Here is a 27795-nt window from a genome sequence, read left to right on the forward strand (position 1 = left end):
CAGAAGCAGTATGACTTTAAAAAGAGTTATAAATTAAAAAAGAAAAAAAAAAAGTCATTTACTTAATTATCCCTTTTAAATTTTATTTTTTTCACAAAGCAACTATCAGCACTGGGATGAGAGCTGTGGGAAGTATCTAATTCACCACTCTGCCATGCACCTCACATAGTCACAACAAAAACTGTACTTCTCACTCCAAAAAAAGTTTTCAAGAAAAAAACTAAAACTATTTTTTTTAAAAAAAAGCCCAAATCAATCCCTATTGCACTGCTTGAAAATGTGTAAATACTTAACACCAATTTTTGAAGGTGTAATGGGAACACAAAGCCATTAAATTCAGTGCCTTTGAAGGCTTCTCCCACAATGCTACAACTGTTTTAGTGGCGGGTAAAAAATGTCTGTCTCATCTTCTAAACAAAATGTCTATCTCCTTCCTTATGACAAGTGGTCTAGTGAATGTCCATACACCACAAAGAATAAAAGTATCATCTGTTCTCTTAAAGATTATAAAATATTTATGTGCCTGTCCTGGTTTAGCCAGGATAGGGTTAAGATTCCCCAGCAGTGGGGGGGAGCTCTAGCCGGGTTATTCAATACCATGCTGACGTCACCTCCTGGCGCCCAAGCGTGGGAGAGTCGTTGAGTGCGTGTGTTATGCCATCTCTCTGCTCTCACTGCTGTATTGGTAGATATCTTGCTCTGTTCACTGTTATTACTGTTACTGTTATTGTTGTTGTTTGTTGTGTTGCTATTGCACTGTTGTATTAAACCTTTCCTTATTTCAGTCTTGGGGCTTTGTATTTCACTCCCTTTGTGGGGGAGGGGCAGCGGCCGCGTGGTCTCAGACCCCAGCAGGGACTAAACCACCACAGTGCTCATAACAGTCATCCAGACATAGTCTTCAGGCTTTGTTGAATTCATGATCTCAAACCCTTCTGACTGTAGGAGGCACTAAAATAATTTGGGGCCTGGAACAGTTTGATCTTAGCAAAGATTGTCAAAGGTATCTTTGCTTGTCTGCCTGTGGGTGAACAACTTTGCTTGCAGATGAACCACTTCCTGTGCTGCGCAGTCCCTGAATTCATCACTGAGATACTTTCTGGACAGAGACAGCCAAGTCCCAGGAACTAAGCATGGATGAGACTCAGAGAAAAGGGATTCTCATCTCTGAAGCTAATGTCCTCTATCCATCTATGTTTCAGATACCTGTGTTGACCCAGGTGTCTAGCACTGGTAGCCAATATAAGACATATAGAATTAGAAGTCACTTCTGAAAGTTTTAAATTAAACCTTAAACTTTTGCTTCATTATCTCCATCTGCAAAATGCAGACACTAGTAATCGACTTTAGAGGGCAATTCATATGTTTTTCCCCTACTTCTAATCACACTTACGTGGAAACTCTCTATATTCTGAAACAGGTCTTAAAATGATCAAACCTGAACACAAAAGATGTCCCTCTCAAATTGGATTCTTTCCTATGGATTGAGCCAGAGCAAAAAAAAATCCATGAAAAATCTTTTGACTCAGAAAAAATGATTCCATGCTGCAAGCCAATCTCTCCACCTCAGACAACCTATTTCCCAACCCAATCCTGATGAGTTTAAGATTTGCATGCAAAAATTCACCATGTGCTTCATAAATTTGGTTTATAAGAATCATTGTGCTTTACGCTTTTTTTTTTTCCCAAATAGTGGTAGCTAGATCTGGACCTCAAGCCAAGCAGCAGATGTTGGGCTTTCCATGTAGAAGGCAGCTGCCAATGACCTAGAGAACCCCCTCTTACTAACGAGATGCTGCTTCCATATACTTATAGAGTCTGTTAAGTGAGAAGAAGTTGCAGTACATGTTACATTCATGTAATTTTAGGGCAAATCTGCGCGGGTTGTCTCCACACAGGGGAAAAGTCTACTACATTTTGGAAGGGGAAGGAAGCAAAAGGCATTTCTTTATGAATGGTAACACACAGCAAGTGCAATGTCAGTAACTCACCCACTGGTGTTTATGATGTCTCAGGCACAGAACTTGAATGGGACCCAGAGATTTGACTTCTAAACTCTGCACTAACTTATTATGTAATACTGTAATCCTCTAGTGTACTACTTATGGTTGGCTTAGGCAATCTTATCTAAAAGGCCTCATAAGAAAAGTTACGCTCTAATACATACGGATGTGATAACATCTATCTAGGCTAATCAACAGGCATTTGTACAATTAAAAAATACCTAGTGAAGATTGAGGCTGTATTAGCTACAGATCTCAGTAGGCTTTCTAAAAGCCACACCATCCCCAAAGAAGCCTGGTTCAATAAATACATCCCTAGTCAGAACCATAAAGACTAACAGAGGATGCCTGTCAGGTGAAGTTGATGGTTCTCCTGATGGTTCTCCGGGCATTTCATTTAGACGAAATATTTGTTAGCATGCACCAGGCTTCCTGGCTCTGTTCTGGTGCAAATTAAATACTTCTCTTGATGAGAAACCCCACAAATGGACCATTAGACAGTCCATGCTGGGATCAGGATCATATATGCATGTGGATACAAACTGTCAGATTTGGCTTCCTCAGCTTCCTCTAGTCCTGTACGAGCACTATTCAAGAGACTTGAACAGTAGTAACAAAACCCCTTTGTCTTGGGGAACACATGTTCCCCAAAACAGCAAGAGCTATAAGCACAGTTAAGCTCAACCTATGTCAGAACAACTCTCAGAACATGTCCCAGCATAAGCAGCACCTGACTGAGAACACTCCACTCCACATGTTTAAATTTGAGTACCTTCCCCTTACCATACAATGGGCAACTAGAAAGTGCCAGAAGACTTAGATCAGAGAAGAACTAGGAAAGAACTACAAAAACTTAATTTACATCCAGGAATTAAGTGGGTGCCAGCGTAGACTGAAACCCACACACAGAATATGCTTTATGAGACAAATCTGGCCAAAAGCAGAGCTGCATCCTGCATGGACTGAAGGTATTGCATGGGACACGATAGTCTGCCACTGCAGTAATCCTTAACAGAGGTGGCATGAATAGTGAATGTTAGTTCTGTATCAGATGGGAAGGTCCTTAGTTGCCTAATAGACAGAATTTACTTTTCAATATTTTCTACTCAACCACTGATGCCCAAAGTAACCCCAAGTTGGGCACAAGCTGAGGCCTTGCAGACAGGTTACCAAGCATGGCTTTTTGTGAAAACAAATAGTAGTGCTGTCAATTGCCCCAGTAAGTTTTGCTTTTATCAGTGCTTCAGCTCCTCCCACATGTTCTCACCTTTCACTTAAAAAGTTTCAACCCTTTATGATTGTGGAGCCTGCAAACATGGCTCTGATATAACCTAGTGGATCAGAAAATAAGCCAAAGACAAAGAACGTCATGCTTTTTTTTTCCTAATAAATAAATCATGATGTTTAAGCTGATCTCACAGAGTTTGTGGTACCTTAAGGTTTTGAATGACTAAGGTTAGAAGTACTTCAAGAGACCAAACTAGCAAGCTCCCCAAATAAAAATAAACAAAGTTCTCTCCACAGCTATTCTGAAGAAGACTAACTCCTTTCCTGCTAACTATATCTCTCATTGTTATAAACATGGAAAGCAATGACAGCTTTCAATTAACCCTCTCTCCAAAAGGCCAATAGGTCTCATCTATAATAAACTCTCAAGCCAAATTATACAATCCTCCCACTCTGTGATGTCCATATTTCACCTCCACAATAGAATTACCAGAGTTCTACTTACTGATACCTTCATTGTAAATAAGAAAATGTATGTTAGACTATCAAAAGCTGCTTGAGGACTTTCTCAGAGGCATTACAAATAATTTAAGCAAATAAGACTAACAAAGAACATGACTGTATCATTGCCCTATGTCCTGTTGGTTCTAAATTTTTCCCAGTGCTGTTGATCAGAACATCACGTGCAAAGATGAAAATGCAATTTTAACGAAAAAGCTCCTCTCTCTCCAAAATCAACACAAATGACCATACAGCATTTCTATCAAGGTTGAGTAGCTATAATACCAAAAATGCACTGTGACTTCACAATTATTTAAAGGATCTTTTGCCTGAAATCATGAAAATCTTGGATCTCCCACTTTCATTGTTTACAAATGTTGCACAATCAGACTGACATACCATGAAACTTCCATTCCCCTTCAGCTCTGGTTTGGTTGTCCTTTGATTAATATAACATTTATCATGAATACATTAATTTTAAAAAAGGCCTCCCACACATACCAAGAATAATTTGCATCATGCTCCATCTTCAAAATTGTTACACAAATTACTCCTGACCCATGTCACACCACAGACATACATAAAAGAAAAACAATGACGTTACTTACTAGGAACTCCAGACACCAGCCGTAACGGACGTAATACTCGGAAAGCCCTCAGTGCTTTAACATCGAATCCGGCACCTTTTCCTCCTATTGAATTCCCCCCATCTGCTTTGGTTGCTTGTTCTAAAATTGCACTAAAAAGCCTGCAAAAAGAAAGAGGAAACAATCTGTAGGCAGACAGCAAGGCTTGGGCTAAACAGGAACAGAGATCATCATCATCATATCACCCAAGCTATCTCACAAACCTGTGAAGAGTATCACACATCTCAGTCGACATTCACATATGGTGGAGAGACAGACTCTTCCCATATGCAATAGCCTAATGGTGATGTCTATACCATTTGCAAAACACTTGTTTCTGGAGCAGACATAAACACGACATGCTTCTGCTTCAGCCTAATGGCTCCTTGCAGCTAGCTATAGACTACCCCAGTGACCAGCCTGCCTGGTGGCATGTAGAGGTGTGCTCCTTGCCCTGTGTGCTGGGGCATGCTGGGTGCTTCAAAATGGCCATTCTGGCAATTCTTCATGCTGAATTTAAAGGGTCACCACCAGCAGGGAATGTGGGCCAGGTTCTGAAGGCAATCTCCAGGCTGTCCTTACCAGACAGTCTGGACATACTCCGTGGGAGTTGAGCGGAAGGGCAAGAAAGCACAAATCTTAGGTTTTGCCCTTTCTGCTGCCAATACTTTGCTGTCCTTATTAACCAACAATCCACTTTGGGCAAAAAAAAATCATCATCCATAAGGAATCCAATCATTAATTATTTGTCACCCATTTTACAAGACATTAAGATTCACCAAGGTCACTGCAGGTAGAACTTGGTATTAAACACAGGGATCCGCCAGGGTGCAAATTTTTAGATAAGGGAGTATGCTCAGATTATGTGTTTGTGTATCTATTTGTAAATCTCCTGATGCATTGGCTAGGGAAAGCTCAAAACTGTAGGAGTCTTATTATTAGAATGTTTTATTACACCAGTCTTAATGTTTTATCTTGCCTAGTAGGAGTAGCTGCTTTAAGAAGAAGATATCTCATTCAGTGCATTTGAAAAGGCAGAGCCAGGCAGAAAAGACAATGTTCCTCTGTGAAAGAGCTGAAGGCTCACCCTATGTGCTAATAAGAACTTGATTTAATAAATTAGCTTTCAGGAAGCAGCTTCCATTTTTCTGGTAAGACATTAGTACCTTTGGGGGAGGATGGATTCCTCATGAATTTGCTAATGACATTGCTTTCAGCCTTGAAGTCATCAGCTTGAACCCAGCCAAATTCAGTAGAGATTAAAAGTGGTTCCAGTCTAAATGGATGTTTGGCACTCTGTAGAAAAAACTAGCCTGTTGGCAGAGACCCCTTGGCCTGTAGCATGTCATGGAGGTACCAAAGGTAACTTTAAAGAAGCTGCCTGGGATGCCAGAAACAACCTAGTTGGAGTGGCCTGGATTGAGCACTGGCTGATTTCTCTCTCCAAATTTGCAGTATGCAGTGCCTCTGTCAAGATCTCATCTATACACCCTGACTGGCATATTCCACAGAGAGCCCCCAAACTGCATATCAAGCAGAGACTGAGCTGCCTGATTGCTTTACAAGGAGCTCCAATCCCTTCAGTCTGCTGTTAAAACTTACAGATAGGGCCACAAACATACGGAGCTTGCCCTGGATAGAAAAAAGAGGATTCATTTAACTAAGCATCTAAACTAACACATTTCCCCAGCACTAAATCCACACAAAAATGTGGATTAGAGGAGTGAAAATGCAAAGTTAGTTTCTTAAGCAGTTTTTAAAAAAATGTCATATAAAGAGTCTTATAAAACTTGTCAGCTGTGACTGAGGAACTCCTAACTGGATCTATTCAAAGCCTCAACTTCAAGCAATGCAGAAAGATTTAACAACTAGGTAACAAGCGTGGGAAAAACTGTGTGGGGAGGTTGGATGCTGAGTTTGTAGGTGTTGCAGACTAAGAAGCAGGATGCAAAGAAGACAAAAACAGAGCCTATGAGAAATACTGCATTGACTACAGATATCACGGAGAGAGATAAACAAGGGCTGATGCAAAGAACATGAATTATTGGAATGCATGTATTTCTTGAGCTGTGTACACAAATTATACAGCTGCAATTTTCTGCTGGTCTTCATAATAGAAACACTGTAGGTCAAATTTGGCCTAATATATTTTCAGTAAGTTAGTGATTAAGCTCTAGAAATGTGCTCTATTTCTTATTCAAATGTTTCTATCTTCTTAGTCAACAGAATTCCCATACTAGATGATGACTGACACACCTATACAACAGTTCCTGTCTACTGGGATCCTCTGGAGGAAAAAGAATTCACTGCAGAAGGTTTCTTATGCTGTTTTTCATCTCTCTTGCAATGCTGAAGTCAAGAAATCTCAAGGAACTCTGAGTCAGCAACTGTGCAAAACTGAGGGTCTGTCCTCCTGGTCCCCATTATCACTGGCTCCATGTTTTACCAAACAGCAGCTCTTGGCAGCTGGCACCAAGGGCATTTCTCCTGCCACTCATGCAGTGAGAAAATCATGGGTTGCTCTAGAATACTGCATGTTAAGAAAAGCTATTCATGTCCTAAATTCATTCAGGAAGAGCAGAAACACAACCAGTAGGACAGCTCACTCCACTGGAGCTAGAACCTGCCTTCCCAGACTAATGCAGCTCTAACTGCAGGCCAGTTGGCCCTGTTTGTGTGCTCCACCTTTGATGTGCTGTCTTGAGGTACCCACAGTCATCTGCCTACTGTATTTCAGCAATAATTTGCAGTAATTCCTGTTGCTCCTTATTTAATAATCTACATTTAAACTTGAATTGCATTACTTCTGCTAATCCTGCTTTAACGCATTTACTCCATGCTTAATATCTCCCCCTGTACCAATCCTACTTTTTACTAATGCAATACAACTTTTTATTTCTCTTATTTATTTCACTCTCTCTCCCTTTTGTATTAGGGACTAGACTGTGCCAAATCTGGTCTACTGAATCTCTACTCCACTCTTCAAATTTATAGTACATCTTGCCAATCCTACTTCATTGTCCTTATGACCTCCTGTGTTAGGACATGGGCAGACATCTATGACTCAGAGACTACAACTACCACACGTTTCTTTTGGTTGTAACTCATTATGACCCAGAGGGAAGGAAAAAACCCAAAATAATAAAATGTCCTGTTCAGAAATAGCACCAATGATAAAACACAGAAGAAAGGTAAGGGTTCTGACTGTGCCTTTCATTATCCTCTATTAAGAAAAAACCCACATACACAGTTTGTTTTGTTTTGTTTTGTTTTGTTAGTTTCTATGAGCTCTATAGACTCTTCCTAGTTTTCAGCTAATTGTTTTCCAATCCTAAAAGAGATGGATGGATGTTAAGCTATTCATATAAAACAGGAGGCCACAGTCCCTCTACCCTATATCTACATGGGAAAATGTGCTCTTTGATGAAAACCTGTGCAAAAAGCTTACAGTAGGTATGGTGGAGGGAGGTGCAGTTCTTTCCTTCTCTTCTCAGTAGGTGAGTTAGCTGAAATGCATGTTCCAAGCATGGTGTGAGAACAGTGTACTGACAAAGAAATCAAAGTTTGGATAGTATAAAAATGCAAGAGGGCTAATCTCTTGTGGTCACGGAAAATTTCACCATTAAAAAAAACCAATACAGAAATCAATCTTATTTCCTTCCAGCTAACTAATTTCTGACACCCTAAATTCATGCTCCATTTTCAGCTGGATGTAGTACTTTCCACTGATGAAGCACAACTAACAGCATCTTGATTTCTGAATTTCATTTGTGACATGACTACACTTAAAGTCATTTGACACACATGAACTATAAAGCAAAAAATAAATTTCTATCCCACACGTGCATGTATGGACACACTGCACTTTTTTTTTTTTTTACATTTACTTGTAGGTATGAAGCTAGTCGCACTGTTTTCCTTTCTTATAATTTTCTTTTTACCTTTTGATGTATGAAATATCAAAAAGGTTTTCACTTTGCTAGATGACCCCAACAGCAGCGTGATAAGGCTGTAAAACCTGCTCTACAGCTCTTCATCTTTTCCTCTGTGGGGAGGGCACACTGGTTTTTATAGCATAAAAAAAGAACTTGTCAACGGCCTACAGAATATAAAGAGAAAATAGAGGGCTTGATATTTCTAAGGCCAAATATCAGCAGAAAAACACAGCTGAAAGAATCCTCATAGGTATAAAGAAATAGTAAAGTACAATGACTTTTTTCACAATGTTTTACAGTTCACCTGTGATTTGTGAGTGTGAAAGTGTTTGGGTCTGCCCTTTACAAACTCCCCACAGGCCTTCAGAAAGACATATACTGTGATCACATTTTCCAGTCTGCTCTGAATTTCACATCCTTTCCAAATACCTTCACTGCTTACCTTCCCAAGAAAGACTGCCTTTCAAATTACAACATCTTTTTTCTGGCAGAAGTTATGGGCCCTTGGAGAATGACTGTGCTTGGCAAACAAACCACAGCATTGCCAGGAAAGACAGATATTCTTCTAGCACAACATGGTCAGGTTAGTCTTCTCTCAAGAGAAATTTCCCCAACAGCCTATTATTAAAGGACATCACTGTTATTTCTGAAAGTTTTAATGTTTTCCAAAAGAGGAACAGTAAAACTGAAGGAAGCAGGATACAATTTGACTAATGGTTAATGTTTGTGGGTTGTGCCTCATTAGGCAGCTTAGGGGTGTGATCTCTGCTCTTAACTAATAATGTTTTTATCCACAGTGTCTCTGATTGATACCCCCCCTAGACACTTATCTTCAAAGCAGCATTTAATGGTGCTGCTATAGCAGGGTCATAGGCTATTTAAAGATAAGATAGAATCAAACTTTAAGAGCCTTAGCTGATGAATAAGCAGATTTCCCACACTGCAAGAACGATAAGCTGTTACAAGCCTACAGGTCTAAAGTGCATCCTTTCTCCAGAAAATGTAGCAGTTGTGTTCAATGATCCCCTCTGCTGCTGCTGCATATTCCTGTGGCCTTGTTAGAACCACTGACTCTAAGATCCCTTTGGATACCAGGGGACATATCTTCAGAAGGCAAGGGAAAGTATACAGGCATATTTTTGTAAAGATGTTTTATAAAAACTGAGACTTCCCTCTAGATTTATGCTTGGTCCTACACATGTTTGTTTTCCTCTTCCTCTATTGACTTGTATGTTGTGCTGTATTATCTCTTCAAGATACATGTGGTAAACAGTGTATCCTAGGTGGATTTAGAGACAAACAAAGGATTTAAATCCTGTCTTTTTTTTTTTTGCTTTAACTTCCAACTGTACTTGAAGAAATACTTCCCACCTAGTCTTTCAATTTTTTTGTAGCAAGGACAATCATCATTGAAAATGAAGATGATTCCTAAGGCAGAACAAGCACGAATGGCAATTACTGGAGTCATTTTGGGACTTGATGCTTCCAGTATGAATCTCACACTATCCTTTGCCCCACGTATCAAATAAATCCCTCTGCCCAGTGCTAAACGTGTCCAAATTACTCAGCTTTCTCCAATAGCTCCATCAATAGGCTGAAAAAGGCATCACAAGGAAATTTTACCAGCACTTGCTTTCTTCCTCCTCTCTTTAAAATTTATTTTAAACCTTTTCCATGGGACTTCCTCCCTGACAAAATATTCAAATATGCTGAAATTTAAACATAATGTCATTGAGGGGTTTCAGACAGCCCCTAGGAAAAGATGACAGGGCAGAACAGGAACAGATGGTATCACCACGTAGATTTTGCAGAGGGGTTGTGGAGAGAAAAAGCAGTGCACCAGCCTAGGCTGTGGTACCGTACGAGTGAGTTTAAACAGATAAACATCAAAGGAACCCATCTGGCCTTGAAGTGGAATCTGTCACTTGAGATTGTTACTATTTAACAGAGACCTTGGGGTCTTGGCCATGTTTATTATACTAGTGTAATCCCTCCCCAGTTACATTTTTTGTTCCCCATCTAGTGACTGAGAACTGCTGGAGGCAAGAACAGACAGAAAAGCTGAGAGCTGCAGCTTCTGTCATTGGCAAGGGAATTAATTTCAGTCTGAATATCATCTTGCTGATTAACTGCCCTAGTAGGAAAACTGAAAAGGACTGTACTTACACTAGATATAATGCTGCCCTGTGATTTTTGGAGCCCTGCTCTTCCACATTCCAATGGAAGAAGTAGTAGTATTGTGTCCTCTCTTTAAAAAATCTCTTTCTCATAAAAATGAAAAAGGAATAATCACATTCACAGGACTCTTGTTCTCCAATCTTTCTTCAATTTAAGCAGCAATTCCCAAGCAGGTGAGATATCTGAGGACATGCAAAGGCAGAACCAGCTATGGAATTGGACATCAGTACCAGGGAGGTGTTGGGGATTTTCCAATTTCCAGTTACTAATTTGCTGTGGAATCCTCTGGCTGTGAGTAGGAACGAAGGAGAAAGACAATTACAGCATTGCTGTAAGGAGAAGCATTATGCCCATGTGGAGGCAGAGAGGTCTTGGGACTAAGAATAGGTTCCAGCTTGTCCTCTCTCCCCCTCACTGGGAATTCTCCTTCCACCCACTTTTCCCCATGATATGGGAAGTGGGAGGGATTGGGTAGCACACAGCAGTTTGCTGATGTGGAGCCACCACAAAATGGTCAAGAAGCTAAATGGACTTTGGTTTGGGGCAGAAATTATGAGGGGGTTTTGATGACTGAGAATGTCCCTATGACGTTTTCCCTAGGAGCTGATGCAGGGTTTCCTTGGTAAAGAGGTAAAAAGACTGCAAGTTATAGTGGACAATGAAACTCTTTAACAATGGAGTGGTGGTAGGATGGGACAAATTATTCAGGTGAAGAAATACTTGTTCTCTTTGTCTTCAGGGGTAGTTTATCCTTCACCTCTTCCCTTCAACAACCACAATTCAAACCCCTTGCTTATCTCTTACCCTTAGGTAGAAAAAGCAGAAGGTGTTTTATTTTGCTTTTATTCAAATAAATTAAATGCCAAGCTTGAAAAACACAGAGAGGAATAAGGGGATTAGAAAGGTTGCAGCTCAAAGTGGCAATTTGATCTACAATAGTAAAATTAGTCTTTAAAAAGGTTAAAGCATTAAAAGGGTCTAAATCAAAAGTGTTGAAATCACCAACAGACCAGTGCAATTGAACTGAAGAAATTATTTTTGGTTTTAAGTAGGAAAACCTGGGTTTTAAATTTTTCATCCATCTTTGAGAATGAGAAAAATCAGTAGAAGTTCACAAGACAGCAGAATTTATTTGTCACCCAACTCTAACCTTAATTAACAAATGCCACCTAAACATTCTTTTTAAATATTCATACAGATTCACAAACAAAAGTATTTTCTTCCAGTTAAGCATATTCAGGCATTTGACTTTGTCCAACAGCCTCGCACTGCTTCCTCTTCTCATCCCTGTTCCCAAGGAGTAGTTTAATTTCCATGTCTTGCAAACCATTAAAAGCCTTGGAAAAGGCTAAGCAGAAAGGGATACCAGACAGAAAATGTACATCAACTGATTGTCAATCCTTAATATTTACCTCAAGGTACATCATTACTACAAACTGAAATTAACACAAATCAAGTTAAAACTGCAGAAGACCAGTGAGTTAATGGTATTTTTAGGTTACACGGTAAAACCTGGTAAAACATGTGGAGTCTGTAGGGCGGCTAACAAAGGAGGAACAAATGATGGTTGTAGGAGGAACATGATGGACAGCAAACTCTAACATTACCCATACATAAGGTACCAAGCATTCACCCACCCTCATGCTCCCAAAGGTTGCCAGTATCCCCATGTGTGCGGTCCATTCAAAGACAAAATGTCAGTACTCACCCTACTACCACAATTATAAAATCTAGTAAATTCCAGCCATTGCGGAGGTAAGCGTTAGGGTGAAAGAGAAGTCCATATGCTATTACTTTTAAAAATGCTTCCACTGTAAAAATTATGAGAAAGAGATACTCCACTCGTTCCTGGGGAAGATAAGAGAACAAGAGAGACAACGGTTAACATGAGTGACAAACCATGGATAAGGACATTTTTTCCTGTCACCATCCACCCATGCAGCCTCCAATGCACTGACTCGCCACTTGGGTACACCTAATACGCATAGCTTGCCAGAGACCTTTTCTCCTCACACTTGCACAGTCTGCAACCAGTCTGTCAGGACAGTGGCAGTAAATTTTGGTTAGGCTCTGAAATTTGCTGCATTTGCCTCGGCAGGGACTGACCACTGCACAGACCTGTGCAAAGGAGGAGGGGAGAGGGTCAACAGGCATGTTCTAGCACTCAGCTCTCTACAGAGTACATTGTCAAATATTGTCAGCCATCACAATGAACTGCATCCAGTCCCTTTCTGCCTCTGGAGAGGAAACATTGCTGGATACCATGCTGTGGAGAGAGATGGGGAGAAATAAAGGGGCCCATCCGAGACTGATGCATGTGTCTGACTCTGCCTTCTTTGGGATTCCCTTTTCTGTTGCTGGGGAACAGGTAGGCTGAATATTGGTGATAAATCATTTACAAATCAGGCTGACTAATGCTAGAGGCTTTTAGTCATTCTATCAGAAATGTCTATGTCCCTGTGAAATGCAGGCTGCAGTTAAGCACATCCAAACAAAGTCACTTCCAGTGACAGTACAGTTAGATTCAGGACGAGCAAGCAGGCTTTTAGAGTTAGTACACAGGCTCACCGTCTCTCATCTCTGGGGTTTTTAGCCCCAGTGTGGAATAAGCATAGCAGTATTGCAGAAATGGTAGGGACCTCCACCTAAGTAGGAGGGAAACTGCAACATTAGGTAATCACTACAAAAGTGCTGCGTGGCAAGCTGAGTGGGAAAGAAGTACATGCAAAGTAGATGACAGCAAAAGAAGACTAGGTCCTTGCAAGGTCGAACTACAAAGTAAGTTATTAAAAGTTCACATTAAAGAAATAAAAAGCTGAGAAAAATATAAATTAAAACAGCCTAGGTATTCTTGGTCATATCTTATTAAGTACCCAGCAATACAATCAGAGAGGTCACTACTTTATTCTTCTTTTCACTCTGAACTGCAATTGCCCTGTTCCTCTGTCCAGCTGAATACATGTATGACACTTTCATATGATACAGCAATACAAAATACGCAGGATTACAAAAAATCACTCCATCATTTGAATCAGCTGCCCTTGTGAATCTCTTCCATTCAGCTACAGGTAATTAACAAGGACTTATGTTGATCAAAAAAGTCAATTTCCAGATCATCTGCACGTTTACATTAACATTTTATTTTACACAACTGAGAAATTCCATCTGACAGTAGCAGACACATGTTTGTGCTTTAAAATATTGCATTTTCCCTCAGACAATGCTTTCACAATGCCTGCAGTATTATTCCCCAGTGTTTAGTACAGGGAATACCTAAAAAAGTATAATTCTGTAGTTATCTGATCCAGTTGTAAAGCTTTTGAACATGCCCACAGCACAGAATTTCTCCCTTGTTGTCCCAGATGGAGACAGGTCAGCACACTAAGGACCTTCCTCCCCTTGAACTTGAAGAAGGAAACAACAGCATACGTTACTAGTGACCACTGTGTCCCCAGCTCCTCAAATAGTGCATTATTTTATTTAGCACAGGAATTGGCACATAAGTGCTAACAACCAGGAGTCCAGCCATGGGTTTAGCCACAAAAAAGAGCTCCATAATGGCTTGCACACTCCTAGAAGGGACCAACCTGGCAGCCCTTCTCCTTCCACTGCTGATGGCAGCTGAACAGGTACTAATTGATGGACAAAATCATAGTTAAACAGACCCAAACATCAAGCTCTATGCACCCATTTGTAAAGTAAGACGAACTGTCACAAAACCTCTTAAAAAAACCCAAAACAAACCACAAAATGATTGTGTGATGGGAAGTCTATGCTGTGCCTTTCTGATTGCCCTGAACCTTTGTGCTGCCACATGCCTCTATCAACATACCACAAGGCCAGACATCACCCTGCACAGACAGTCTGTGGTAGCTCTGCCTGGGAGGCAATGCCCCACCTCTGAAAGGACTAGGTAAAGCCTGTGTAGAGGCTGGAGGAAGATGGAAATGGACCCTGTAGGGGGAAGGACCTCCCCTGAACCAAAGATGGGAGTAGTGAGTGTTGTGCCTGGGATGGACATAGCCTCACTAAAGATGAACGAACACCTTTTAGGATGGAAGCAAAGATTTCTTTTGCTGCAACCCAGCCCAGTGGGTCTCACTCCCTGTTTCAGCCACGGGCTTTCCACAGTTATGGGCAAACTCTCTTTCCCTCCTGCAAAAAGGGCCACAGTAGGTCGAAGACCACTCTCTCTTTCAGACTGTCTTTGAAGTTGCCCTCTGCACTCAATTCATCCGGCATCCCACTCTGTAAACAGAGACATGGGCTCATTGAAGAAATGCTGTAGGTCCTAAAAAACAGCCTTCCCCTAAAACGTCGCTTGGCAGTCACAGCCTAGACTGATATCAAGAGGATGTTGAGGAGCCCACCCTCTCATTTGATAATCCAGGTCCAATTTGAAGCAAATTGGCAGTACAATTGAAGAGGAAGGCCTAACGCTGATCCCATGCGCAGTGATTTAACAGCAAACACTGTCCTTGACCTCTGCACAACCTAGGACAAATGCTGCTGCCAGCTCTGTCTGGCTTTGTGCTGCTTCTGTGGCTGTAGTGCGGTGCAGGCCTGCCTGGCCAGAAGAGTCTTTCTACCCCATGATTTTCATTGAAATACCTGTACTAATGCAATCAAAAGTCCAAGAACGCAAATATTTGAGAAAATTCTGGAACAACTTTTTTAAAAAAAAAAATTTTTTAATACTGTGCAGAGTAGCCAGTATTTCAACAACTAACAGGTTCCATTTGGTTGGGTTTAGCAGCCTTATACATTTTTGACTGCAAAGATGCCTATGGGACTACAGACTCCTGTTCTGTTACTGTAATAATGCTGTTTGTTGAACCATGTTATTGAGGTAATAATATGCCAAAACATTACACATACATGCATATATATACACTTAAACTTAGATATATGCATATATACATATACAGCTACAAGCTGTTTGAATAAATTCCTTACAATGCTCTGGCTAACGTGGAAACATCCATAAAAAATGAAATTCTATAGAAGCCTCTGAAATGAACATAAGATACATAATACTGAGCAGAGAAGAGAAATTTTATGATCCTCTGCACTTAAATTAATGATTTCAGGATCTAAAACTGAAGGAAAAGTACTGCCGAGTTTAAACAGTGCAGCTACTCCAAGACCATTTCAGGAAGCTACTCCTGCTTAGACTCAAGAAGAATTTGAAAAGCCTACTAATTAATTTGTGTTCCCTTTTCTCCTTATACTATAAAACTCAAGAGCCTTTATGAACACAGCATAACTCAGTAATGACATAGCATAACTGGGTTCCCAGGAACTTGGGTTGCAGTCCCAGTTCTGATGCCACCTTGCCTGGTGAACTCACAGATGTGACTCAACCAGCCCGTGCCTCGGGTTAGAAATGAGAGGAGGTCCTGTTGCCTTCAGCAGCTGCAAAATGATTAATTTGCCTCTGCTAAATGGGCATTTACACTTCTGGCTACTCATTTGAAGCTCTGCTCTAACAGGTTAGGCAGACTGGGCCCCAGTGTTTCAAGCTCCTAAGGGACCTAACAGTGCAAAGTATCTATAACCTCACTCCTCTGAGAAGCCAATTTGGTGCCATTTTAAAAGAAACCAAGCTAGACAAATATTGGCATTTCTCTTTGAGAGCTCCCTGCTGACAGGGAGAGAAGAAGATGCCCACCACCTTTGTGGGAGGGAAAGGAGATAGCAACAGCATTGTCCCTTGAAATACAAATCCAAACCACAACATCAAAAGAGAAGGAACTTACTTTGGAACTGTAAGAAAGAGGGAACAGTATTTTTTCATTTTGTCTTAGAAATGGGAACCACGCTGATATAGCTGAGACACATGGAGCATATTGCAGGTTGCAGAATTACAAAGCAGGAGCTTCCTCCTTGGGCAACAGTGGTGAAAATGTTTTGAAAACCAAAGGAAAAAAGTAACAATATATGAGTGGAAGAAGAGGAAGGACAAGAGTTTCAGAAAACTGATCCATCTCTGGAGCATACACAGATGTTCTAGGACTGTCTCTACCACTGGTTTTTTTTTGAGTTTGGTTTGGTTTTTATAGATACAGGACATGAGCATCAGCTACCCTAGCTGACAGATTAGCCAGCACTAACATTGCCAAGAAACAAACTGTACATCATCTTACTCTTAACAAAGAAACAAACATTAACTTACTGTTAAGGCTCTAAAACACATTTCCAAAAGAAGAGTAGTGTATTAAATACGAAACTCCTCTAATCCCATGTGCCTTCCAAAGACGTCATGCGTTTGTTTTTGTTTACAATTTTTAAACTGTACCTAATGACATACTGTGTTCATAAAAGGAGAATGAAAACAGGAAATCCAAGGAAATTACTGTAGGATGCCATGAGGCTTTTCTTCTGTCAGGAGAGGAGTGAGTAGACCAGTGCTGTTTCTGAGAAATGGTCCCCAGAATGATTCATTGCATCTTGATCCTAGCTCTCCAAAACCCCTCCACCCAACAGCGCTACTAGGGGTATAAGGTTTTGCAAGATTTACTCAAGGTTCAAATCACAATCAGGTCACCGCATCTCATACACCTCAGTCTAAAGAGTTTGCAATCTTAAATTCAGTCACTAAAGGTTTTTTTCAGATTTTGCTGTCTCTCTCTGCTTGCACTCTGCTCAATTTGTTACAAATCATGTTTCAAGAACTAGAGCTTATATATTTGAAGTAACGTGCAGCAAGCCCGGCACCGCTAGAACCTTTACAAAGTTGCCTCTTTGACCTTAGACCACATTACATCAGTGACTGCATTATTACTCCCTAGTGCTTCCTTAAACATAAGAGAATACATTTCCTCAGTAATGCAAATACTCAGCAGTCCAAGGAAAACCACAGTATTTTAAGGCCCTGTCATACAGGATGTTTTGGCATTAATTGCATAAATAGGCTCTGAAAGATACAAGTCAAGAGTGGAAGCACACAGACTTTTTCCTAGTAGGGAAAACAATCTTTTCTGATGGACGGTACGGAGACTGAACTGCAGTGCTGGGAAAGACGGCCCAGAGATTTTATGAAAAAAGTCTCCATGTGTTTGGATTACAAGTTATCATCACATCCGAGATATGGATATCCTCACTGTGTGAATATGCTGACCTGAAGGCTACTGTTAGCATTAATAACTTTGACCTTCAGTGAGGAAGAGCCACATGTGTGCACTTAAAGGATCAGTTCAGTAAAGGAGATGTTAAGACAGGTTTGTTGACAATGAGTTACTTCTGAATGTACTCAGTTACTCAGGAGACGTTTTCAGCTAAATATGTGTGAAAATAGTACACAAGCACATGAGGGAATAAAACTTAAAGGAGAGAACATGTTTGGACTCTTTTTCTTTCTTTTTCCTTAAAATTACTGCCACTGCAGAAGCAAGTGGTCGTATCCATTTACTTGATAAATAGAAAGGGATGATAAGATAGCATACTGCTGAACATAACTCCATTTGCTGTTACTGCTGGTCCTAAAACACAGTGTCTGTTCTTCTACTGTTCCCCAAAAAGAATATTCCCAAAAATCAAGTAAAAGAACACTATCTGATTTTACCTGTCAAGGATAAAATAAGCCCAAAGAAGGAAGTGGGTGACTAGCACTAAACAAAATATAACCCACCGTGTTGGGAAACAGAACAGCTTCTGAAAGGTTAGATTGTCAAATATGATCAGCATTGCCTTCCCTCCACTCCAAGTGAAGGCAGTGTCTATATAACATCAGGCTTTACAATGAGCAGAGTTAAGTTCACACCAAGCACTGCAGAAATACCACCTTTTAACTAACACCTGTAGATGGGAGATACTCTCACATACAGCTACTTTAAAGGTGTCCAATGCCAGAAGAATAAACCAAAGACAGAATTCTCACTAATCTGAAACGAGCAATTATAAAACAGGAATGTGCAAGCCAGACTTCAGTACTTCATGGTAATTAATAACATGCCCATGATGCATTTAAAGAACCTCCAACTGAAATGAACAGAAGAGAGAACATTAATAATTATGAATGATTACAAACCTGATACACATGCCCTATGTTCAAGAGTTCCTTGGCAAATCAACTAACACTTCATGCATAGACCACTTGTGGGATCTAGTCTAAACTCCTTATTTTTCTTACAGCACTTTGGCAAGGATGAACTTGCATTTATTTATAGGTTCAGTGGAATTACAGTTGGACTCTGACACAAAATGTAATACAAAGCCAAGGAACAAGGGGATCAATCCCTTGTGCTAGCTACCTTTTACAAACACACTTTCCCTTTCAGTGAGCCATATGTTTCTTATTCACGCAAACCAAAATACAGGAGATGAATGCCATTACTGTTCTGATTTACCATTATTTCACCTACATTTTCTACTAATGATAGGTGGAAAATAGGCTCCATCTATATCGAATACTGTAATTATTGGGAATCCTACATTTCAGAAGGAATTGACATGCCAGTATCATTTGGACTACAACGAGAGAATTGTTTTGAAACCTTTATACTAGAGAAGATTCTGAGCCACTTGATTTCATTTTGAAGACAGCCCTGCTTTGAGTTGGTATTTGGACTAGACAACCCACAGAAGTCTCTTTCAACCCATATTTTTTCTGAGATTCTATATGCATATTTTATCATTCTAAACGCACCTCCAGTCCTCAGAATAATCTAGCAAACTCACTATTTCCTTTCCATTGTACATCAATGCTTCCCAGTGGGATGCCTCATTTTTCACAATAGAGATGGTCAAGCATGTGCCTTTCTGTCATATAAAGGATTATGCATCCATTTGGACTTAAAATTTGGACTCTGGTGCTGATTAGATAATGTCTAACATACATAAGATTTTTCTTTACTGTTTTTGGCTAGCAGTAGCAGAAATCTCCTGGGTGTTGTTTCTCAAGATTTCTTCTTTTTGGACTGAAATTGAACAATAGGGTCCTGCCTATATAAGAATTAAATCCAGAGAATATGTTCCTTATGGACTTGTTTTTTCTTTGGCATGACCAAGAATTGAAGCCATCCATACAAGCCATGTACAAACATTCCAACCTGAACAGCTCTGAAGAGGCAAAGAATGTCATATCCTAGTTTCTTTTGTTTTGGTCCACTATTCTGATTAAATTGAAATGAACTGTCGCTTTCTATTCTGATCAGACCAGTAAGAGATTACCACTCTAGAAGGAAGCAACATTAGGGAAGGCAGCATAAGGTTTATGACTGAGAGCACCTCATTTCGGATCTCTGTATAGAAATTAAAAGCTAGCTAGGTGTTGCATTGTTACCATGCCTATGAATTAAATTCACCCCTAGAAGAAAGCCTTTACTAGATTCCTTTATGTAGTTTCAGAGGCAGTGAGGCAGTGCAGTGTCTTTTCCCAAGGTTTAACACAGCCATTTGAAACACCACAGCCAATTGTCCATCTACCAACTGCTGATTAAGGACAGGGTACCAGAAGCATCAATTTAAATCAGAGCAGCCCCAGTATAAGAGCTATATCTAATAGATCATCACAAGGCATACCGTGTCTCATCCAGCTCTCAAAATGACTCAAATAAGTTAGAAATTGGTTACTCACCATGCTCAGGTGTTTGAACTCAATCATGTATGCAATGAGATATACAAGTCTATCAGCCATAAAATATTTCAGTAGTCCATTGTATGAATATTTTTTATTATTATAAATATTAAAAAACAGTCTCCTCTAGCATAACCTAACCTTTCTATGCTCAAAACCATGTTAGTGTTAAATACTAAGCATTTTGTTGCCAGGCAGAACAGCAAACACTTAGGAGGAAAAAATTTCCACTTTAGGAGGAATTCTAAAAAAACTATCTAATTAAATATTACTGCATTAGAACAGTTTCTAAAATGTCTTCTTCACAGCACATCACCTAAGCAGGATACACAAGCACACTTGTGTTTGGAAACAACCTACATGACCTCAGCAATAACTGTTCTAATGATTTTATTGTTTTGCACCATCTATGGGTTAGTTCCTGAAGTCACAGGTCTGGAGTTCTCATTATATCATTTTAATCTGATCATCATTACACAATCAGTGCTTTCAGTACCATATTTTTCAACAACTCTCTAAATGTCTTAGTGGTAGGGGAAAAGCTTAATAAAAGTGAATCCCAAATGTCTGACTGCTGAAAAGAAGTAACCCTGTCCCCATGAGATTTATTAATTTCAAGTCAATCACATGATTTCAGGAGCTGATGATTTTTTAACTGCTTAGAATCAACATTATGACAACTGTAGTTTGTCTGCCTTGTAAGCTTAGACTGTTATACGGACAGGCACACTGAGGAACAGTCATGTTCATATTCAGTCATCTTTTCTAAGAGATCACTGAAAATTGGGCCCCAAAATTAAGGACTGAATTTTCAACAGAGATCAACATGCGGATAGTGAGTTCCTTTGGAAATATACCCATAATAAGACTTTCTGTGTGCCAAGGCTTTTTATAATTCCCTCATGGATAAGGGGTGTGGAGGAGTTGCATTCAATACCCTTAATTTAATGAAGCATCTTTTCTCTCAGAAAGCTTTTTATTTTTCTTTTTAAAAAATGATCTGATCTGACAAGGTTTTCAGTAATTCTAGTACATGTCAGGTTAAACTAAAATATAGTCTAAATCAGGGAGAATTTTGCTACTAATTTTAACATGGAAAGTATTATCCTCTTACCAGATAAGTCAGTAATTGTCTACAGGCTGAATTTCCTATTTCTCTTCAACCTCTTTATAACTTCTCAGGTAACACTAAAGAATTAGAAACCTTCCCTAAATAGCCTTGCAGGCAGAACCCAAATTTTAATGGGGCACCACCACATACTGAGCTGACAGAATGACTGGCATTGCCTCTCTCGTGCAAGCCCTTGACATAAGCTATGTTTTTAGAAGAGAACAGAGCTAGTAGGGGCAAGATGCGAACAGCCAAAGAAAGAATTATTTGAGCAGTTAGCATAGGATCAGATGTCAGCAAACATGGGCTCCTCAAGAAACCACAGCCACATCCAGCACAATTTACGTCCTCTGTGGATTGCTCTCTACTACTGAGCTAAGAACTAGAGAGCCACAAGAGACCTCCTGCAGAAATCTGGCCCTGAATCTTTGTTTTAATAGGCTGCTGAGCACAGAATTTTCTCTGACTGACCACCCAGAAGAGCTCATCAAAACCCACTTTTAAAACATTTCTGTCAAACGCATCTTAATCCGATCACTCTTGTGCATTTTATGATGCTCTAATTTATGTTTTTAATCTACTACAATTCTTTTATAATTGTTTGTGCAGTGACGCCTGAAGCAGGGAATGCTTTATAAATAAATTGAATTTATGACTATTTATAACCTCTCCCTCTTAAAGTTTCTAAGCAAATAAATTGATCCCACAGTTCAGTGTTCTAGGGTTGGGGTCTCTCTGTACACATTCATACAAACACACAATATACACACATGCATGAAAGAGAGAGGGATATGGAGTGTGTATGTGTGTGTGACCTTTTCTTTCCATGAGTAACTTCAGGGCATATTTAACATTCTGTTCACACTGCTCATGGCAGACAGGAAAAACACAACTGAAGGGAATGAAAAATGAAAAGTCTTTGCAGCTTCTCCATCTCAGCCTCTATCTTTCCTTTTGTGGGGCAAAGGTTTGCAGTTTTTGTTTACTACCCCTGAGTAAGTTTCTGTTCATTTGCTTTCTGTTTGAATGAACAAGGCACATGAAATGAGGCAGCTATAAGGACCTCTGACAACCAGCACATAAAACTCATTTTATTTCCTTAATGGATTTCTAATTGGTAATTAAAAACATGACTGTGACCTGTGCAGTAGCCAGAAAATAGAAATGGACTTCATTTTAAACAGATAAAGCTCACAAGGCTGAAGCTCTACAGAGTAGCAAGATTTCTTCCAGGCAAGGAGAAGTGTAAGAAGTGCTTTAGTTTTTAGCAGGTTTTGTTAATTCAAGCCAACCAAAACACCCCAAACAACTGACATTCTTTGCCAGTTCTTCTGTCCCTTGATTGACTCCCACCAGCCACTCTGCCGACCCTCACTGTAGTTGCTGCTGATGTTGAAACAGACCCAGGGAGAAGAAGCTGGAAAATGGATTTTGGATTTTTGCCCTCCCAGTCAGACTGGGGCATGTATTTTCATTTCTTGTAAGATAAGCATGCATTTCATTCTCATATGTGTGCATATTGCAGGGGTAAGGGGGCAAACTAATAATCTTGCCAAACGCCACCACCTTCCATCCAGTTAGGCTGAGGCTACGTGTCAAGTTGGTGTAATCTCAGCCTGCAGGACACTAGATCACCCTCAGAAAGCCCACAGCAGCTCTTGGGTGGGTGCAGAGTAATGCAAGGTCACGTCATAACAAAATATTTGGATTTGCTTCAAGCAAGCCAAACACGTGGATATGGGAATGTTAAAACATTTTTGTTCAATAAAAATGTTTAAACATAATGCTCTGTTTTTTCTGCACTGAAACTCTCTAAGGACTTTCATTTAGGGACAGTAGAGAAGGGGAATATCACATATAGAATACTTCAAACTTTTCATTCTAATATTCAACAAAATCAAGTTTTGAAATATTGGAATTTCCAACACAATGCCTAGATTTCCATCAGCCTGACTGGCAAACCATCAGGATGGAAAATGGAAAGAGGAGAAACAGCTCTGAAATGGGTTAATGCATGCTAATGAATTTAATTCGTTAAAAACAAGGAAGAAGGATTTCTAATGAAGTTCAGGCATTAGTAAGGAATGAACATTGCACCCATGCCCCTTTTTGCAAGTGAAAAGTCTACAAAGAATTGTAGTGAGCTACTAATTTTCATGCCAGAGGAGAGGCAGCCAACGTACCTGTGTTTTCTCTTACTATAATAAACCCTTAAGACAATATTTATTCTCATGTAGATAAACTTAAAAACTAAGAAAAATATTAGACTCTGGACAGTGAAAGGTCAGGAATGTTATTAATGTCCTATACTGCTTTTTAATTAAATTCAGCTTGATTAGCTCCTGGCTAGTTTGTAAAAAGGCACAGTCTTCCTACATTCCCTGGCTTCAGGAGTGGCTTTATCTCCTGCAAGTATTGCAGGATGCAGGAGGATCTCTGCCTAAAGGGAAAATTAGGTTTCAGCTGGACTGTGTGAAAAAAATCTAAATCTCACCCACAACCAGAATTCCCTTTCATCAGTTACAGTCAAATCCTTATGATGTCCATTGCTCGGGAGGTCACTCCCAGTGAAATGATCGCTAAGAACTCAGCCAGATTTCTTCTACGTCAGACAGACTACCACTCAAGGCTGGCAAGCATTTTGCCAAATGGACTTGGATTTCAAAGATTGTGTGTTTGCTTGATGAAAATAAGATGTTACATACTTCGTGTTTTCACTTACTCTGTTCCCAAGGCTTCCTCTTTCTTCAATCACCCTCAGGCTCTAAGCAAACAGGATTCATATTGATCTGCCTGAAAATTATTTTTAATGCCATTAATATTATAGGCTGCTGTATTGGATGTTTTCCAAGTTTTTCATCTTGACTAGTTGTTCTGACTGATCTGTAATACACTAAACCCATCTCTTCTGCATTGCTGCTGGCCAAGTCCCAGCTCACACCACAGAAATAAAAGACAACCAATGACTGTATTTGAACTTCAGTGGGGTGTAAGTGTTTTCCTGTGCTCAGTACATACTCCTCATAGCCTCACAGACTCTGCACAGTGTCATCCCAAGACATTTTCTGGCTATTTACCCCTCCATTCCCCCACTCTGCTTTCGGTACATTTTAGGTCATGAATAGTAAAGTTGGGCTCATTTCTGCCAGTGCAAAAATAGCAGGAGTTGGACACTGTTTTAAGACAATTATTCTCCTATCATGTTGTTATCTCCCAGGCAAACATGCAATAAGTACTGTGTTTAACTACCACATTAAATTCAGAAATATCAAATCAAGCTACATATTTCACATTGCAAAAAGTAATATCTTAAATGAATGGTATGGTATTGAAGGTAAAACTTTTAAGATACGTTGTATAATAAGTTTAGACTCAAAAAAAAAAAAAAGAAAAAGAAGAGGTTAGAAATATAGGTTTTGCAAAGAGTTAAAAAATCTCTCAGGGAACAGATTTTAAAGGAAGTCCTTATTTGGACATAATTTCTGCCAACTTCTAGAAGGTCTGCATGAGCAAGAACTGAATAAGTACAGTAGGATTTGGCCAAGTAATATCAGAAATATTCTCCTATAGTAACACTAAATCGAATTGCACAGACTTAAGGGATTTTAGTGTTTTCTTTTAATTGTCTACAAACTGTGCTAAGGCACTGTTGTGCTAATGTTTGAACTCAATGGTGGAACTGATTAAAAGCTATAATTAAATGGAATAAGCTGCTATTATTTACAGAACAGCAAAAAAGGTGAGAAAAGGAACAAACACAGAAAGGGTGAAAAATAATTTCAATATTGCTCTTTCATTCTGTTTTGACTATCTTTGGTACCATTAGTAACACATAAATGGAAGAAGAACAAGTTTCACAGGTAGTAAGCATTGCTCAGTCCACAGTTTATTCTGATACCTTGAAAGACTGCAAGAACAAACACAGCAATCTAAAATTTTTTCATAGAGTGTTTTATGGATGGAAAGGGACATTGTGATTAAATTTTTGCAAGTGCTTTTATGTTTTGCTGAAATCTTCCCATTTTAGTCAATCAGTTGAAACTAAAAGTTTTCAAAGTAGGTTTTTTTTTTTCTCTCATAACCATTGCCTCCTTATAGGATCCATCAGGATTCATGATGATGTAGAAAAACATTAGTAAGAGAGCATGTCAGAAGGACTTGTCTCAAGCCCCTGAGCGTGACTACACAAGCTACTTTTCACAACTTATCTTCCATCCATGCCTGTCACTTGGACATCCTCTGTTTCACTCTGCTTTATTTCAAACTCAATTTGTTTTCACAAGGAGATTGGAAAAAAAAAAAAAAAAGCAAGGAGGACTATGAATCCACTGTCCTGTGGCAAAGGCCATAAAATAAAACAAAATGAAAGAATTTCTCTTAATTAATTACCTTCCTTTCTGCAATGATACTCTTCAGGAAAAGTTCAATTATCAAGAACTGATGCCATTAGATTCACTGTACTATATTATGTTTAGTTGTGCTGTTATACAGAAAAAGGAAATGACAGTGAAATCTCTTGTATAACTTGCCAGATGTGAAACTAGTAGGGCTAAATTATTCCACAAGTCTTCTAGAGCCAACTGAAAGAATGAGATTGCCAGGGATAAGTTTGTCTCATCACCTTAGTGCTTTAGATCTTCAGAAAAGGCTCCAGGGGTTATAGTCAATCACAGACTGAATATGACTCAATGTCATGCTACTGCAAAACAGAAAAAAGCAAACAACATGCTGGGATGTGTAAACAAACGTACAAACCACAAGACACAAGAAAAAATCCTTCTGCTATACACAGCAGGGGTGAAAGTTCTGCTCAAATTCTGTGAATGAAGAAATCCATGGATGGACTGGAGAGGGATCAGGGGAGAGCAACAAGGATTTTCTGAAGCATAGAAAAACAACCTGAGAGGGAAGGCTGTTGTGAGGCAGTTCAGCGTAGAGAAGGCAAGGCTATAGACTGCTGCAGAGAGGTGGTGAATAACTCATTTGCCTGCATTCGCTTTGGGTATGGCAGGAAATAATGGCTTTACGCTGGCACACAGGTTTAGGATGGACATTAACAAAACCTTTGCTTGGGATGCCAGTAGGGCTGTGGTAGAGTACACTGTCTGGGAGGTTACAGACTTTAAATCACTAGAGGTTAAATTCTCTTGTGGGGCAGAATGACTAAATGGCCTCCCAGCGTATCTTCTAGCCCTACCTTTTATATTCCAGAGGCTCTAATAGATGTCCATGGCGACAAGATCCAGCCAGATTTCTCATCAGGGAGGCAGCTGTCTATTAATTTTGGACAGAAAGACACCAGGGGACAGTCCTTCTGTATTCACGAGTGAACAGCCTTTCAAACTGTCTTTGACACCCATACAGCTAAGGCAGATCTATGCAAGAAATCTGTTAGCTTGGGATTTCAAGGAATGCCTCCATGTGTCATTATATGAAAAAGGAGTTCAATAGCTCTCTTGGGGGAAACAGAATTCAGGCTTCTCCCAAGGGCTGATCAGTTTAGAAATACCATTGCAATCACACTGAAATGGAGTAAGTTCTTCCTGTTCTTATGGCATAGTTTCAGGGTTTTCTAAGATTGTGTTGTAGTGGCTGAGTTAAGTGGAGGGATTTTCCCCTCTTTGAGAAGACTCTCAGGCATTATCATTCTGACCGATTCTCATCTGGGCTGGTGATATTTATGGCAGAAGTTTCTCTTCCTCAGTGGATCTGTCTCTGAAGAGCATTTGCGAACACGACCTTGTGAATGTTTATTCTTCTTTTGATCTCTTTTGCTTTGGGTCCACAGAGCCCCTGTAGCAGAAATCTATGAGCTTTGCTGAACATATTTTTAATTAATCCTGGACTTAGAGAAATTTGGGGATTAGTGGATTGCTGAACTCATGTCTCTGGAGCAATGCTGGAGTTTCCTTGTTACAAGCAGCAGAGAAAGTGTCAAGTGTTGTTGAGAATTTGGCTTAGGCCACTGAACCTACTGATTTCCATACATCAGAGAAGTCTTCAAAGCAGCAATACTACTAGATTGACTAAATACAGTATCCGTCATCCAAAGGTTGCAATAGACTTCACAGGCAGTAATGAATGAATTAAAATATAAATCCCACCACACAGGCAAAAGAGAACCTGCTTCCATTTCACAGAATCACAGAATCGTCTAGGTTGGAAAAGACCTTGAAGATCATCCAGTCCAACCATTAACCTAACACTGACAGTTCCCAACTACACCATGTCCCTAAGCGCTATGTCAACTCTACTCTTAAACACCTCCAGGGATGGGGACTCCACCACCTCCCTGGGCAGCCCATTCCAACACCCAACAACCCGTTCTGTAAAGAAATGCTTCCTAATATCTAGTCTAAACCTTCCCTGGCGCAACTTGAGGCCATTACCTCTTGTCCTATTGCTTATTACTTGGTTAAAGAGACTCATCCCAGCTCTCTGCCACCTCCTTTCAGGTAGTTGTAGAGGGTGATGAGGTCTCCCCTCAGCCTCCTCTTCTCCAGACTAAACAACTCTAGTTCCCTCAGCTGCTCCTCGTACGACATGTGCTCCAGACCCTGCACCAGCTTCGTTGCCCTTCTCTGGACACGCTCGAGTAATTCAATGTCCCTTTTTGTAGTGAGGGGCCCAAAACTGA

The 27795-nt window shown here is 39.9% G+C and overlaps 1 protein-coding gene across 14 annotated transcripts in view; it reads right to left on the reverse strand.

Annotated features, from left to right (window-relative positions):
* Positions 1 to 27795, reverse strand: part of CACNA1C (calcium voltage-gated channel subunit alpha1 C) — a 498259-nt gene that overhangs the window by 197422 nt on the left and 273042 nt on the right. For all 14 annotated transcript variants that reach the window (XM_074826113.1, XM_074826100.1, XM_074826102.1 and 11 more), the window contains exons 4-5: positions 12179 to 12318; positions 4340 to 4479 (exon numbers count right to left, since the gene is read on the reverse strand). In XM_074826113.1, the coding sequence (XP_074682214.1) occupies positions 4340 to 4479; positions 12179 to 12318 (280 nt within the window). The remainder of the gene's footprint in view (positions 1 to 4339; positions 4480 to 12178; positions 12319 to 27795) is intronic.

The sequence above is a fragment of the Strix aluco genome, chromosome 5, assembly GCF_031877795.1.
Source record: "Strix aluco isolate bStrAlu1 chromosome 5, bStrAlu1.hap1, whole genome shotgun sequence".
NCBI classification, from domain to species: domain Eukaryota; kingdom Metazoa; phylum Chordata; class Aves; order Strigiformes; family Strigidae; genus Strix; species Strix aluco.